General features: G+C 47.3%; 1 protein-coding gene and 1 long non-coding RNA gene across 2 annotated transcripts in view; both read left to right on the top strand.

Moving 5' to 3' along the window:
- LOC148043534 (uncharacterized) overlaps positions 1–14,499 on the top strand; it is a 134,193-nt gene that overhangs the window by 13,932 nt on the left and 105,762 nt on the right. The gene's annotated exons all lie outside the window — the stretch shown is intronic.
- SOX2 (SRY-box transcription factor 2) lies at positions 8,961–10,908 on the top strand. Its single transcript, XM_014074915.2, has one exon. It carries the CDS (start codon positions 9,773–9,775, stop codon positions 10,751–10,753), a length of 981 nt encoding a protein of 326 aa, XP_013930390.2. The 5' UTR covers positions 8,961–9,772; the 3' UTR covers positions 10,754–10,908.

The raw sequence follows: 14,499 nt of genomic DNA, 5'->3' as shown, positions 1-14,499 counted from the left end.
GGCCTGAGCCCTCTGCCAGTGAAAACAGGCTCCTGAGGTCCATTTTCGGCCAGGATGGGCTTGGCCCTCCCAAGCTCCGTTTTTGCTGACAGAGGCACTGTATGCCGGTCCTTCACTGTTTCCAGAGTGGCCCCTTGGGCCAGATCTAAGCACCCGTGGGGCAGATCTGGCCCATAGGCCTTAGGTTTGGTCAACCATGGTCTATTTGGACATAATTGCTTAAGAATAGGCCGCTATGTGCTGCCTTTATTTCAGGCAGTGGGTAGCATTCGAGAGGAGTGTTTCAAGAGTACGTTCAAAAAAGTTAAGATGGTCACCATGGTGAGATCAAAGCCTTGCCATACATAAATACATACATAAATAAAACCAGGTGGAGCTTGGGTCCCAATCATGGCCATCATCTAGACCAGGGATCTCCAACCTTGGCCACTTTAAGCCTAGAGGACTTCAACTCTCAGCTGGCTGGGGAATTCTGGGAGTTGAAGTCCTCCAGGCTTAAAGTTGCCAAGGTTGGAAATCCCTGATCTGGAACTTTTGGATCATAACTCTTGGACACCCCTGGCTGGCAATAAACAGATAACCTCCTTCTGCTTCATTGCATGGCATTTTCAGAGTTACAAGTTGCTCTTTTGGGGGACATGTGTGGAGAATTGCTGTGATTATTCAAAGGGATGACAAACTAGCAAAGCCTGTTGTAGATTGGAAGAAGAATTAGAAGGTGAAATCTGTCGGGTTAAAAATGCACCTTTGTTGTCTAAATGTCTCACCGGAATTTGCAGAGATTCTTCCTGGGAAGGTTAGGAAGGATTTTGGTGAAATGGTGAAGCCAAGTTAAAGAAGACTTAATGTGGGTACACCCCCAGAGTGGGGTTGAACTATTACACCTTCAAAGAAGGTGGACAAAAAGTAACAGAGGAGATAGCTTGGTTCACTTGATCGACAATATTCAGAATTTGGGCCTTTTTAGGAAAGCAGTAAGGCTTCTAATCTGCTTTGCAGAATTTCCTGCCAAAGCCATCTAATGCGGATTAGGGATATTTTAATACCCTGATGAACCAAATCCTAAATTTGCTGGCACTAGAGTCAGCAATAGGATTGAGCAATCCTATGCAGTGTTTGGCTACTGAGGAGTATGCCCAAAATTACAACACAATTGACTGTCCAACATGTGTGCAGCCTTCTTTCTTTCTTTCTTTCTTTCTTTCTTTCTTTCTTTCTTTCTTTCTTTCTTTCTTTCTTTCTTTCTTTCTTTCTTCCCTCCCTCCCTCCCTCCCTCCCTTCCTTCCCACCTAATCACATGAACAGCTGACATTCCTAAATTCCCTTCCCTTGAAAATCAGGTATATTGAAATCAACTTAATTGTAGTGAGAATATGAAGGGTCAGGCTGAAAATTAGTGTAATAATTTGAAATGAAGTAAGTTGATCCTCCAGGCCCTGATTTAACAGGTGGCTTAATGTGATCGCTTGGTTCCTCATTGTTCTTTAGAAACCCTCTCTTAATCATGCTTTCAGAAGCCCAAACAGATTGACCCTGCCGATTGGTAGGAGAAATTCCTTTGAAAGTTATTCTTTACATCCCTTGCTTGTATTTGCTTTGACTTGTTTGGGTTTGATCCAAATCAGAATTCTGCATCTCAGTTGTTTGGAAGTTAGTTTTCGAAGTAAGAAAGTGGTGTGTATGATTAGATGGAGAATCTACTGTAATTTTGGTCTGGCATTCTTAATATAAAGAATTATATAGTGTATAATTATATTAAGAATTCTTAATATAAATAAAAAATTCTTCTTTTTCTTTCTTTCTTTCTTTCTTTCTTTCTTTCTTTCTTTCTTTCTTTCTTTCTTCCCCTTCTCTCTCTCTCTCTTACTTTCTTTTTCTTTCTCCTTCTTTTTTATTGAAAATTAAAAAAAAACTTTTACAAATATTTACCTCCCCTCCTCCACCCTCCCCGCCCAAACCCAACCCCCCCACCCTCCCCCTCCCTGCTTCCCAGAGCAAATACGGGGTATAAATCTTTAACAAGCATATTCTACGATAAACTTAAAGAAAGTTAGTATCATCTTTCATTTGTGCTTTAACTCCTCTTTTGTTAGGTTCCTTCTCCTTCTTAATAGCAACAAAGGAATACTAAGGCATAATAATAACTCCAGAACTATTTGTAAAGTGTGATCTGCATTCCTTCAGCAGTTTGAAACATTGCAAAACAGAGAATTCTGAATTATTGGGCAGATTTAATTTTGGTTAAGAAATGCTACCACCTCTTCCCTTCAGAAGTAATAACACAAACACACAGACACACACACACACAAACACACACACACACAAAGACGTGTTATTCTATGTATGTGTGTGTAATGTGAATGCTGTGTATTCATTTTGTTCTAGCTCTTTTAGTCACAAATAGCTACGTTCAGCCATTCTTTGAAGTGTTTGGAGGAGAGGGGGAGAGAGAGGGGTTAATTACCAATATACAGGGGAAAAAAATGTTGCAATTTCCTTCAAATCATTTCTGGAAAAAGAAATATTTATTAATACAGTAGAATCCCATATTTTCAACATATAGACTGTACCGAAAGCCAGGCCCCATAAGCCAGTCACAGTACATTTTATTAATTGTATTACTTATTTTTCCCCCAGAGAAAGTATTACTGCACTAAGCAATGTTCAAAGACCATATGTGGTCTGAGTAAGGGTTTAGAAAAAAATAGTAGCCAATTAAAACTTTTAAGGTAATGTATGTACTACATTTTCTGTCGGGCTTGGTTTATGGTGCTCCCTTGATTTATAGTATAAACTGGAAAACTCAATATATTATGTGAATCATGTCACGACAAGAGGTAATATAACAGATCAGTGATCTAGGTTTATTAATAATACAGCTGCAAAGCATTCCGTACCGGTATATTTGGCTCATACAATATTAATAAAACTGACATTACTAATAATGTTGCCTATCATTTTCATCGTATTTGATCTGCTCGTCTTTATTATGATTAACCCAGATTAGCCTCTGGAGATATCTTTATTTGTTCACTCGGTTTCTAAAGTGTCAGGATTAGAGACAACATGACACTCCATTACAGTTTTAAGGAAGGCCAACTGAGAGATATTTCTAAGAGATGTCCCAATCCATTTTAATCACAGAAAAACAAGGGTCCCCCCCCCCCGCCTTGGCATCTGCTACCCACTCCAATGGCACTTTTTCCCTTATACAGTAGATCTGCTTTTCTTTTCAATACAACTCTCAATAGTCCCAGAACTACCCCCAAAAAATAAAATAATACTTTTAGGAACAATGTGTTGAGAATTGTAATTAAGATGTGGGTACATCAGTCCTTCAAAGTTGCTAAGGGTTAGCCAGTGGATATTTGTGAGTCTCACTAATATTAGTTCTCTTTCATTTTCTCCTTCTTCTGTTTCTTATTAGTTAATGATTGCTTGTTAATATCCTATGACTATCACTAAGTGTTGTATCTTATGATTCTTGATGAATGTATTCTATTTTATTCTTCTTTATGTACACGGAGAGCAAATGCACCAAAGACAAATTCCTTGTGTGCCCGATCACACTTGGCCAATAAAGAATTCTATTCTATTTCTCCTCCTTCTCCTTCTCCCTTCATCCATCCTCCTTCTCCGTCTCCTCCTCCTCCTCCTCCTTTCTTCATCTCCTCCTCCTCCTCCTCATTAGGAATTACAAAAACTTTCCCCTTCCTTCCCTAAATTGTCTGCTTGAAACTGCGTTATGAGAGTAAGTCAATATTTCAGACTTGTTCTCATAATATTTCAATATTTCAGAGAGAGATATACTAATGCATAAACACACACATAGGTACAAAGTGTAGTCCCTATTGTCAAATGTGATATAATATATATCATTGAGATAATATACATACATGCATACATACATGCATGCATACATACATACATACATACATACATACATACATATTCCACAACTCATTTTTTCAAGTTAGAACATGCAGTTCGGCGACGGCGATAGTGGTGCTTGGGACGATCACAATAATAATAATAATAATAATAATAATAATAATAATAATAATAATAACAACAACAACAACAACAACAACAACACTATTACTAACTAATAATAGTTTTGTGCAGCTCTTCCTCCACAAAGGCCTTGTGAGTGGTTAAACAGACTTTCTCCCCCCCCCCTCACCTCAGCCCAATACTGGTGGTCCTTCAAAGGCTGCTAATTAACAATGCTGAGAAATTCCTTCCTAAGAAGGACATTCTCTAAGTGTCCGCTGGTTCCCCGCCGTTCGGCTTCATTTCCATAAGAAGATTAACAGGCCCGGAGAACACACTCAAATGCAGATGCAGAAAAGAAGGGTTTTTAACGAGCATCATAATAGTAAGTTGCTTGGCTAGTTCTCGCCTAATTGGTGCGAGTTAAACCTCAGTTTCCACCAAAGGGAGAAAGAAAGGGGGGAAAAAAAGAAAAGGGGGGAAAAAAGAGAGGAGGGGGAAGGTAGGAAGATTGGCGATTTCTTCCCCCCCCCCCTCCAACCCTTCTCAGGTAAGAGACAAGATAATAACATTGAGAAGTTTGGATTGAAAAAGCCCGAATTGAAACAAGCCCAGTATTTTTATTTATTTATTTATTTAAAAAAAATATTATCCCAACTTTGTACCCTGTGATTATTATTAAGTGTTGTGCCTTATGATTCGTGACGAATGTATCTTCTCTTTTTATGTACACCGAGAGCCTATGCACCGAAGACAAACTCCTTCTGTGTCCAGTCACACTTGGCCAATAAAGAATTCTGTTCTATTTTATTCTATTCTAAATCCTTCTTCAAATACAACACTCGACTAATTTTGCACGAGGGGAGAAAACTGGCGGGGCGTTTGACACCCTGCTTGGCGTTTTGAACGCAGCCAGCGCCCCACCCGACACCCCAAAAGCACTTGGAAGTTTTTCAAAGTTACCAGAAAAGAGACGCGTCCGAAAACGCGTCCGGCGGCTTGTCTGAATATCGTACACCTTTTTTTTTCTCCGTATCTCTGGGAAAGGCTTCGCATGTTTTAGCCCACGCGGTTTCGGAAATCGCGTCTCAGGCTCGTTTCTATCAGGCCGAGGCCGTAACATTGCGGGAGACGAGAAGCGGGAATAACCGCTCGTTCTAGACCGCCTTTTGACACCTGGATTCGCGCCGTCTTTTTCGGCTTCCGTGAGCGTAAATGTGATTTCAGAGAACGCTTAAGACCCTTAGGAAAGGGTGGGAAACCGGCGCTTTGAAAGCAGAAGGCGGCGCGGGAAAAACCCGATCGGGTTTTTATTTATCTTATGAATAAGATAGGGATTTATTTATTTTTTAACCATGCAGCTATTCGGAATCTACGGCGGGGACTCCGTAAAACGCAGCTCATTAAAATAAAACGCTAAACGCGCCTGATAGCGCAGACACGGTTTATTTATGGGGTAAATGCAATTAGGCGAGAGACAAACCAACTACTTTAACCTCTTATTATAGAGTTCAGGGCCGATTTTAAAAAAAGAAGGAGAAGAAGCGTCTAGTTATAGCGCGAAGCTGGAGAGGAGGTGCCTTCCTCGCCGCGTAGGCTGCTTGGCTGTAAATTTTAAATATCCATCCGTTTTCAATTGTTTCACTCCCCGAGCAAAATCACTACCTCCACAACCATTATTTTCCTCCGAACTTAATTGCCCGCGTTTTGTTTCAGTTTCGCTCGCTGGTTTGTTTAGAGGACTTTTTCGAGTGTAAACAACAAAGTTAACAAAGTGTTTGGACATCTCGGATGGTTATTAGACAACCATTTTATAAGACAAGAGATAGCTGCTCTTAATTTTTATTTTATTTTTCAATATAGGAAAGGTGGGGATCCCGAAAAGGGTTTTTTTTAAAAAAATAAATAAATCTGCGGCTGCAAATCAGACCAGGAATTCAAGAAAATTAAAATCAATGCCTGAAGTTTGTAGTCTGAAGTTTGTAGCCCCCCCCCCCGCCTTCATTTCTCTTCTAAACCGACGGTTCTCAGCAGAGGGAGAAACCACGACCGAGAGCCAACTCATGTTAATGAGGTCAGCAAAGCAGAGCACGCCAACTTAATAACAGTGATAATAATTCAGTATGAACTATAGGAGTTTCCTTATAGTCAGCTCGTCTCTCTCCCCCCCCCCCGCCTTTTTCGTTTTGTTTTTAGAGGGGGAAATGCAGAGAGACCAGTAGGGGGCGCAGCAAGCCTATGCGTAAACCCCGGATCAGAAAGTTCCTTGCGCCCTTCCAGGCGTTTCTCCTTTTGTGTATTTCCAAACAACTTTTCCGCTTGTGGGTCTCTCTCTGCTCTAGGTTTCTGAGCGTTACCTACGAGCCGATCCAGGAATTCTTTAAACATCCACAATACTTTCCGAGATCTGAGAGGCGTCAGGATAACACACACACCCAAATGACAGGAAAAGAAAGGGAAAATCCCAAAACACCTTTTCTATTCACGTTTTTTTTTTTAAACCTTCCATTTGCTTGAAACTTAAAGACAAAGTTCACGAGCTTTTAAAAAAAAATGGATGGAAACTATAGAATCGTGTAAGTCGAAGCAGGAGCTATCGGGAAAATCCCTTCCCGTAGAAATGGATGGGGGGGGGGGCCGGGGGAGCAAGAAAATAATTTAGCGCGAGGAAGGGGGGAGCTTTAGGGGCAAAGAACAACCTTCCCTCCCTCCCCCCTCCCCCCCCCCGAGTTCAGGATAAAAAGTGCTGGCCAATAAATGCGGCTGTGTTTTTTTGGCTGTTTCAGAGACGGATCCTGCACGTTTAAGCAGTTTATGTAGCAAATATGGCTGAATATTTATTTCTCTTTCAATCGCTCTCTTTCCACCCCTTCCCTCCCCCTTCCTTTTTTAAAGTGCGGTTTCTTTTTCACCCACAAAGATCCCAGCAGGAAAGCCTGTGGAATAAACTTAGCTACGGTGTTGTTTAGCGGCTTATACTGACAGCAAACAACAACAAAACTACCTATTTGTAACGGTTGTGCTGTCCCCGGCCTCTCACCTCTTGAACCTTCTCTTCCCCCCCCCCCCGTTACATCTCAGGCAGGGAGGGGGAGAGAGAGAGAGAGAGGCTCCGCCGCGAACTGGATGCGCGCTCTCGCTGGCGCGCTCTCGTACACCCCCCCCCGCCAGCATCCCCGAATTGGCTCCCCCAAATCTCGGCGGCGTTTCACTTCTCCCTCGCTTTTTCTCGGCCTGCTTTTATTGTACCTGCGCACCTGCTTCCCAAGCCTTGCGGGGTACGCTGTGTGTGTGTGTGTGTGTGTGTGTGTGCGGACGTTGAGAAGGAATAATGCTGCACTTTAAAATTGCAGGGGGGAAATGTTAAAAGGCCCCCCGGGGGGGTGGTAGAGCGGGAGGGAGGAGGGAAGTGTCTTTATGTTTCCCAAGTCCCAGGGAGCGCGTGTGTGAGCATGAGTGGGTTTTATTGAATCTCTCCCTTTTCGCTTTGTGGAAGAAAAAGAGGCGAGGGGGGGGGGAGGAGAAGGGAAGAGCCCCGGGTTGCGGGAGAGAAAAAAAACCCCCATTTATTTGTTTCGTTCTTTCTTTCTTTCCCTTCTCCCAACGTCTCGTGGAGAAAGATCCGATGCTCGGCAGGGGAGGCAGCGCGCAGCTTAACTCGGCGTGGCTTCCGGTCGTGGAATTGGAGGCAGAGGTAGAGGGGGGGGGGCATCCCGGCGTGGGTCGGGGAAGGGGAGAGGGGGGAAAAATTATCCCGCGCCTATCGCAAGCTGTTACTTGGGAGTAAATTTTGGGCTTCCTGAGGCGCCGGTCCAGCCGAGACCTCCAGATAGACAGAGATGGAGGGGGGAGGGGGGGTTGACTCTCTTCCTGGACACGCGGGATCGCGACTGGACCCAACTGCCTCTCAACAGGTGCAAGGCGATCTAGGAGAAGGGCCAAGAGGCCTGGGGCTGGGCGCTCCCTGCTCTATTATGGAGTAGTGGGCGCCAAGCGAGCCCAACCCCACGTCCAGTGTGCGCAGCGCCATCCTAAGGGTTACTTAGCACGAGGATCCGGGGCAGGATCAGGTCTTCTTTGCAACGGCTGCTATTATCGACCCAGTTGTTCCCTGGTACGAGGCTCTCTTCTAGATTCCTTCGACCGCAAGTCCCCGCTTTGCCCTGCGAGGAAGGGGCCTGAGAGCGCCTTCTGTGAGGAAGGAAGCCGGGAATCAGGTCCGGGTAGAACCTCCTGCCTACTCCCGGATCTTGGGCCGGTCTGACGATCGGGGGTCCCCTCGAGGGGATCTCTCAGGAGGCCTTGGTAGAGACGATCCTTCGGGCCTGTTAGAGGAAAGCCAGAACCTGTTTTCGCAAGGTGTGGGGAGCACAACGCCCCCCCCATCCCTCCTCTGCAAATCACACTTTTTAAAAAAGTGTTGCGACTTTTCTTTTCTTTCTCTCTCTCCCTCTCTCTCCTTCACTTCCCTCTCTCAATCTCTCTTCCTCTCCCCCTCTCCCTTCCTCCCTCCCTCTCTCTCTCCTTTTTTTTTTTTTTGCAAGACATCAGCAACTTGCAGGCCTTCCTCGGAGGGGGCGCGTTGTTTTTGCTTTTTCTTTTTTTTTTAATGTAGCAACAATGCTGTTTACACACTTCCTCCGCGAGGCGTGTGTGACCTGTTGCTCGTAAGAGGCGCTCCGAGGGGCCCGCGGGGAAGCTCTCTCGCCTCCTCCAAGGCCCGCCTCCCGCTTTCCCTCCTTCCACACACACACACACACACACACACCAATCCTCCCCCTGCCCGCCGCCGCCCCCCCCCCCGCCAACACGAGCCGAGCCGAGCCGAGCCGTCCCGGCTGGCGCGCGCGCGGGAAGCCCCGCCCCTTTTCATGCAAAACTCGCCGGGGAGACTTGTCCTCAGTGGAGGAGCCGGAGCGCGCTGATTGGCCGGGGCGGACGCATTTATTCCCTTGACAAGCCCCCCATCACATGGATGGGTTGTCTATTAACTTGTTCAAAAAAGTATCCGGAGTTGTCAAGGCAGGGAGAGAAAGAGAGAGAGAGAAAGAGAGAGAGGGAGTGGGAGACCAGGGAGAGGGAGAAGGTTTGGCGGGGGGTGGGGGGCAGCACAACAAAGGCCAGCCAAAGAGGTACAGGGGAACAAGGATCCGGGCCGGTTCCTTAAGACTCCGAGCTCCGGCGAGTAGGCGGGGGGAAAGGTTGCAAGGAGAGGCGGCCGAAGGAGGGGAGGCGCCGGCCGGTTCTGGAAGAAGAAGTTTCTCCCTGCAGAGACGCTCCGATCCTGCCTCCTTTGTTATGAAGCGCCGCGAATAACCGTCCGAGGGCCGCCGTCGCCGATCTTCCTTGCTGTTGCTGCCGCCGCCGCCGCCGGTCAGTTGAAGTCGATCCCGGCGCCGGTCCCCTCGGCGGAGTTTGGTGCCGGGGGGGTGGGGAGCGCTCCCCTTCCGGAGAAGCGCAGCCCGGCGCGGGACACCTTTGCTCCTGACTGGCTTCCCAGCTTCCTTGGAGGCTCCTCGCCGCTGGCTGGCTGGCTGGCTTGGCTGGGCGGCCGGCAGGCAGGGGGCTCCTGCTGTTACTGCTGCTGCCGCCGCCGCTTGGACACCGGCCGGGCGGGGGAAAGGGGAGGCAGCGGCCGTCGGACTTCTTCGCCCCTCGCGGGCCTTGCATGAGCTCCGGTCGCTTCTAAAAGCGCCCGTCCCGGGTTGCTTGGCCGAGCCTCGCCGCTGCGCGCCCCTCTCCCCGCCGCAAGGCAAAAACAAAAACAAAAACCGCTTGAATGTACAACATGATGGAAAGCGACCTGAAGCCTCCCGCCCCCCAGGCGACTCCGGGGGGAGGCACGGGGGGGAACAGCAACGCCGGGGGGGCCAACAGCCAGAAGAACAGCCCCGACCGGGTCAAGAGACCCATGAACGCTTTCATGGTCTGGTCCCGAGGCCAACGGAGGAAGATGGCCCAGGAGAACCCCAAGATGCACAACTCGGAGATCAGCAAGCGCCTGGGGGCCGAGTGGAAACTTTTATCCGAGGCGGAGAAGAGACCCTTCATCGACGAGGCCAAGCGGCTGCGCGCCTTGCACATGAAGGAACACCCGGATTATAAATACAGGCCCCGGCGGAAAACCAAGACTTTGATGAAGAAGGATAAGTACACGCTTCCCGGCGGGCTGCTGGCCCCGGGCTCCAACTCCATGGGCACGGGAGTCGGCGTGGGGGCTCCGCTGGGTGCGGCCGGCGTCAACCAGCGGATGGACAGCTACGCGCACATGAACGGCTGGACCAACGGCGGCTACGGCATGATGCAGGAGCAGCTCGGCTACCCGCAGCACCCGGGGCTCAATGCCCACAACGCGGCCGCCGCCGCCGCCGCCGCCGCCCAGATGCAGCCCATGCACCGTTACGACGTCAGCGCCCTGCAGTACAACTCCATGGCCGGCTCGCAGACGTACATGAACGGCTCGCCCACCTACAGCACCATGTCCTACACGCAGCAAGCCACCCCGGGCATGGGGCTGAGCTCCATGGGCTCGGGGGTCAAGACGGAGTCCAGCTCCAGCCCGCCCGTGGTCACGTCCTCTTCCCACTCCAGAGCCCCCTGTCAAGGCGGAGACCTCCGGGATATGATCAGCATGTACCTGCCCGGAGCCGACGTCGCGGAGCCGGCCGCCCCCAGCAGACTGCACATGTCGCAGCATTACCAGAACGCACCTGTGCCAGGAGCGGCGATAAACGGCACGCTGCCTCTGTCCCACATGTAAGACCCAGGGGGCGGCGCGGGAGGGGGGCTCTGCAGGAAGGAGAGCGAGAAAAAAACCCCAACCAAGCAAGACAAACTTTTCTTAGCGATGTTGGACACTTCTTCCTCCCCCCCCCTCACTCTTCTTCCTCTCCTCTTTTTCTGGGGGGGGGGCGGTGGCGGTGTGGGGGGGGGACGGGTGGGCACTATTTTTGTACAGAGAATAACTAGCTAGGGGAAAGCAGAGGCCGCATACAAAATCAGAAAGGGAAAGGAAAACAAAACCACAACCTAATAATAATAATAATATTAATAACCCAACCAGGAACTTGTACAGGAACTTTCCCCCTCTTGGAGAGGGATCAACTCCACTCCACTTGTTTTGACCCCCCCCAAACAAAACAAACATTTCTCTTCTCTTCCCCCCCCCCCCAATCAGTTCCAGTGAAAACTGGAACTTTGCAAAAAGTTTTTTTTTAAATAAAAAAAAGTTTTTAATCCATATTCTTTAGAACTAGTCTCCAGAAAGAGAGGTATTAAAGACGAGGGAAAGGCTAGGGAATGGGGATGGGAAATGTTTTAATATTTGCAAGCAACTTTTGTACAGTATTTATCAAAACAAACATGGCAATCGAAAAAGTTCATTGTTTATATTAAAAAGAGAGACGGGGTGGGGCGGTTAAAAACCCCTGAGCATTTGCCAATTATTTTTAAAATACAACAAAGTCTGCTTTACCACGCTGTAGTGATTGCAAATGAATTCAGAGTAGCAACACACACAACACACACACACAGACAGACACACACAAGGAGGTTAATTTTACTTTAAAAGGAAGATTTGGGTATTTTAATTGTTTTAGCAAATTGTACAAACGGCAAAAAAAATAGAATAAGTAATTGCATACCACTGAACTGTTTTGTTTTTGTTTTTAATGAAAAAAAGGGCAACAGTTTAGGGTGTACTAAAAAAATTTTTTTTACACATTGTTAAAAACCAACAAACCTTGTCTTGCAGGTCCACATACTTTGTTAATTTAAAATAGCCCCTTTTACTTCCAAACTTTATCCTGTTTGGCTAAAAAGGGCAACAAAAGAGCAACCTAAAACTGTGTTTGAAATATTTTCTTATGGTTTGTAATATTTCTGTAAATTTATTGTGATGACATTTTAAGTTCTTTTATTCCCTCCCCCCTTCTCATTTCCAGTAGTTGTACTTTAAAACTCGGCTGTGTATTATCTGAAATCAGTCCGGCAACAGTCCTTCGTATATTTATATATACATATGTGTGTAGGTATGAACACACACGAGAATATGTATATATATACCCATATATATATATATTTGAACTAATACCATCCTTTTAAACAGGTTCATATTCAACCTCAGTTTTTACACCATTATACACAGTTTGAGATAAATAAATTTTTGAAATATGGACACTGAAATTACATTTGAGTCTTTGATTTATTTTTTTACTATCAGGATGTAATTTATTCACTCATTTATTCATTTAGTTGTTGTTGTTTTTTAAAAATAAGCACGAATCCAATCCGGTCAATGTTTTATCATGCTGTGGGGTTTAAATTATTTGAGCATAGCATTAAAAAGCTGCAAAGTGAGGCCAATCCCCGCCAGCCTGATTTTCCAAGGGTCGTATCTTAAACGCTAGTGACTTTTTAATGCAAAGAAAAACAGCCTTTGAAATGCAATTGAAATGGCCTAGGACGCAATCAGCGTATGAAAGGATCGTTCTTTTTTTCACCAAAGACAAATGCATTTAGCCGTGGCTTAGTTTCCCCCCCGGGTCTGGCTTTTTTGCAGCCCTCGGAGAAGCGTTGCAATAAAACCCGTTGCGTTGTTAGTTATGGTGGTAATGAGAGAGGCGATGACGTTGTTGTTTCGGTGTGGTGGTCGTTCATTCCTTCGGGGTGGAAAAGGAAGTTTGGCGGTGTTTGAGGCGGGGAGGGGAGACCACTTGTTGCGAAAGGGCCCCCCCAAAACCTTCCCTCGGAAATGGGCTCCTGGCCCAGATCCCAAAAGAAGGAAACTTTTTTTTTTTTTTAACAAAGTGAAGAAAAGTGGCTGCTTCCCTTCGCTTCTTTCTAGGTGTCTCCCCGTCGCGCCTTCCGGAAGCAGGATATGAAAAGGGCGAAGGGGGCTCGGGGCTGCGGGCTTATGCCTTGCCGGAGAGCGGGGTCCTGGCGTTGGGGCGGGGGCAGCAAGCAAGCGTCCCCCTTCCGGGCTAGTTGTAGATGTCGGCAGAAAGGCCAGCGGTGAGGCTGAAGGGACGGTTCGGGGCCGATCAGGGTGCCTTAAGCTTTCATTTTTCTCTCTTTTTTTTACTCCTTTTCTTTTCAGAGCAAGGAATAAAACGGGTATTTTAGGTAGGTTGTGACTTGGGAGCCGTGGCGTGTGTGTGTGTTTGTGTGTGTGTGTGTGTGTGTGTGTGTGTTGCGGAGGGGAGGAAAGAGAGCGGCGTGTAAATGGAAACCACCCCTTCGAGGTAAAAAATCACCTACATAGCACTAAGGCTCTCGCTTTTCTCCTACGTCCCCTTTCGGCTCCTCGTAATTCGCCCTTCGCCCTTCGCTCGCCTGTTGCAGAAAAAAGCGGCAGGCGAATCTTTCCCCCTTCTAAAAATAAAATGAAATCCCTGTTCAATAGAGAGCATCCGGCTGGCGAACGTGGATCTTGGATAACTTTATTTATTTATTCATTTATTTAGCCATGTATTGCTGCGCCTTCGGAGGTTTTTGTTTGGAAAGGGCTGTTAAGAGGGAAGGCGGCCTTGTGGTTTCTCTCTCTCTCTCTCTCTCTCTTTCCAGAGCTTTCCGGCGGGCAGCGGCGCACCTGCCGGGTAGCACCATCCACGCTCTGTAAAGGAAGGATTGAATTGGTGGTCGCCAAGCCCTGGTTGAGAAAGTCAACCCCAGATTTAAATCATCAGGGCTGCTTTCGGGGTTTGGAAGTGGGGAGAAATCTTTGGACTGGATTGTTTGACCGTTCCCAGGTTCCTAAGTGCCTTAGGCGGGCGTTATCTTGTCTTGCGCGCCTCTATCCCAAGTGGGCTCAGAGGAGGGGAAAACCCCAGTAAAGTCACCGGCCTGTGGGATTTTATTTCCGCCCGGTCGTGTCTTTCTTCAGAGCCCGACTATCAAGAGGAATAGACGGAGGCCTGGTTTAGGCCTCGGGTGAAAGTCCCAGGAGGCAGAACGATTAGATAGGGATAGGGAACTAGGTTGGGAAAGCGCTTAAATCCTGAGTGGTGACCGTGGCTTGGGGGAATTTCCTAATTGTGAGTTGTGTCAGTCTGGAGCCGAGAAATGGCCTTTCTCCTTCCCTGTTTTCCTTCCTTCCTTCCTTCCTTCCTTCCTTCCTTCCTTCCTTCCTTCCTTCCTTCCTTCCACTCATTCATCCATCCATCCTTCTTTCTGTTTTCCTCCCTTCCATCCTTTCTTTCTTCCATCCTTCTTTCGTTCCTTCCATCCATCCTTCCTTCCATCCTTCTTTCCTTCCTTCCTTCCATCCTTCCTTCCTTCCATCCTTCTTTCCTTTCATCCTTCCATCCCCCCTTCCTTGTGTTTTTATTTGAGGGCTGATCTGCCAGCTACTTCCATTGGGCCACCTAATTTGATCTGGAGCCGGCAAGCTGGAACCGTCTCGCTGTTTATAAATCCTCCCCCAACTATTAAAGTTCTCCGGGTAATCAATTTTTCAAAACTGGCCTGCGGAGGGGTGGGTGGGAGGGGATCTAATCAGATCGGTCG

This window comes from Thamnophis sirtalis, unplaced genomic scaffold, assembly GCF_051295495.1.
Source record: "Thamnophis sirtalis isolate CommonGarterSnake01/CBP01778 unplaced genomic scaffold, rThaSir2_p1.2 scaffold_11, whole genome shotgun sequence".
Taxonomy (NCBI): domain Eukaryota; kingdom Metazoa; phylum Chordata; class Lepidosauria; order Squamata; family Natricidae; genus Thamnophis; species Thamnophis sirtalis.
Note: the sequence above shows the minus strand (reverse complement) of the source record. Positions and strands in the feature narration are given on the sequence as shown.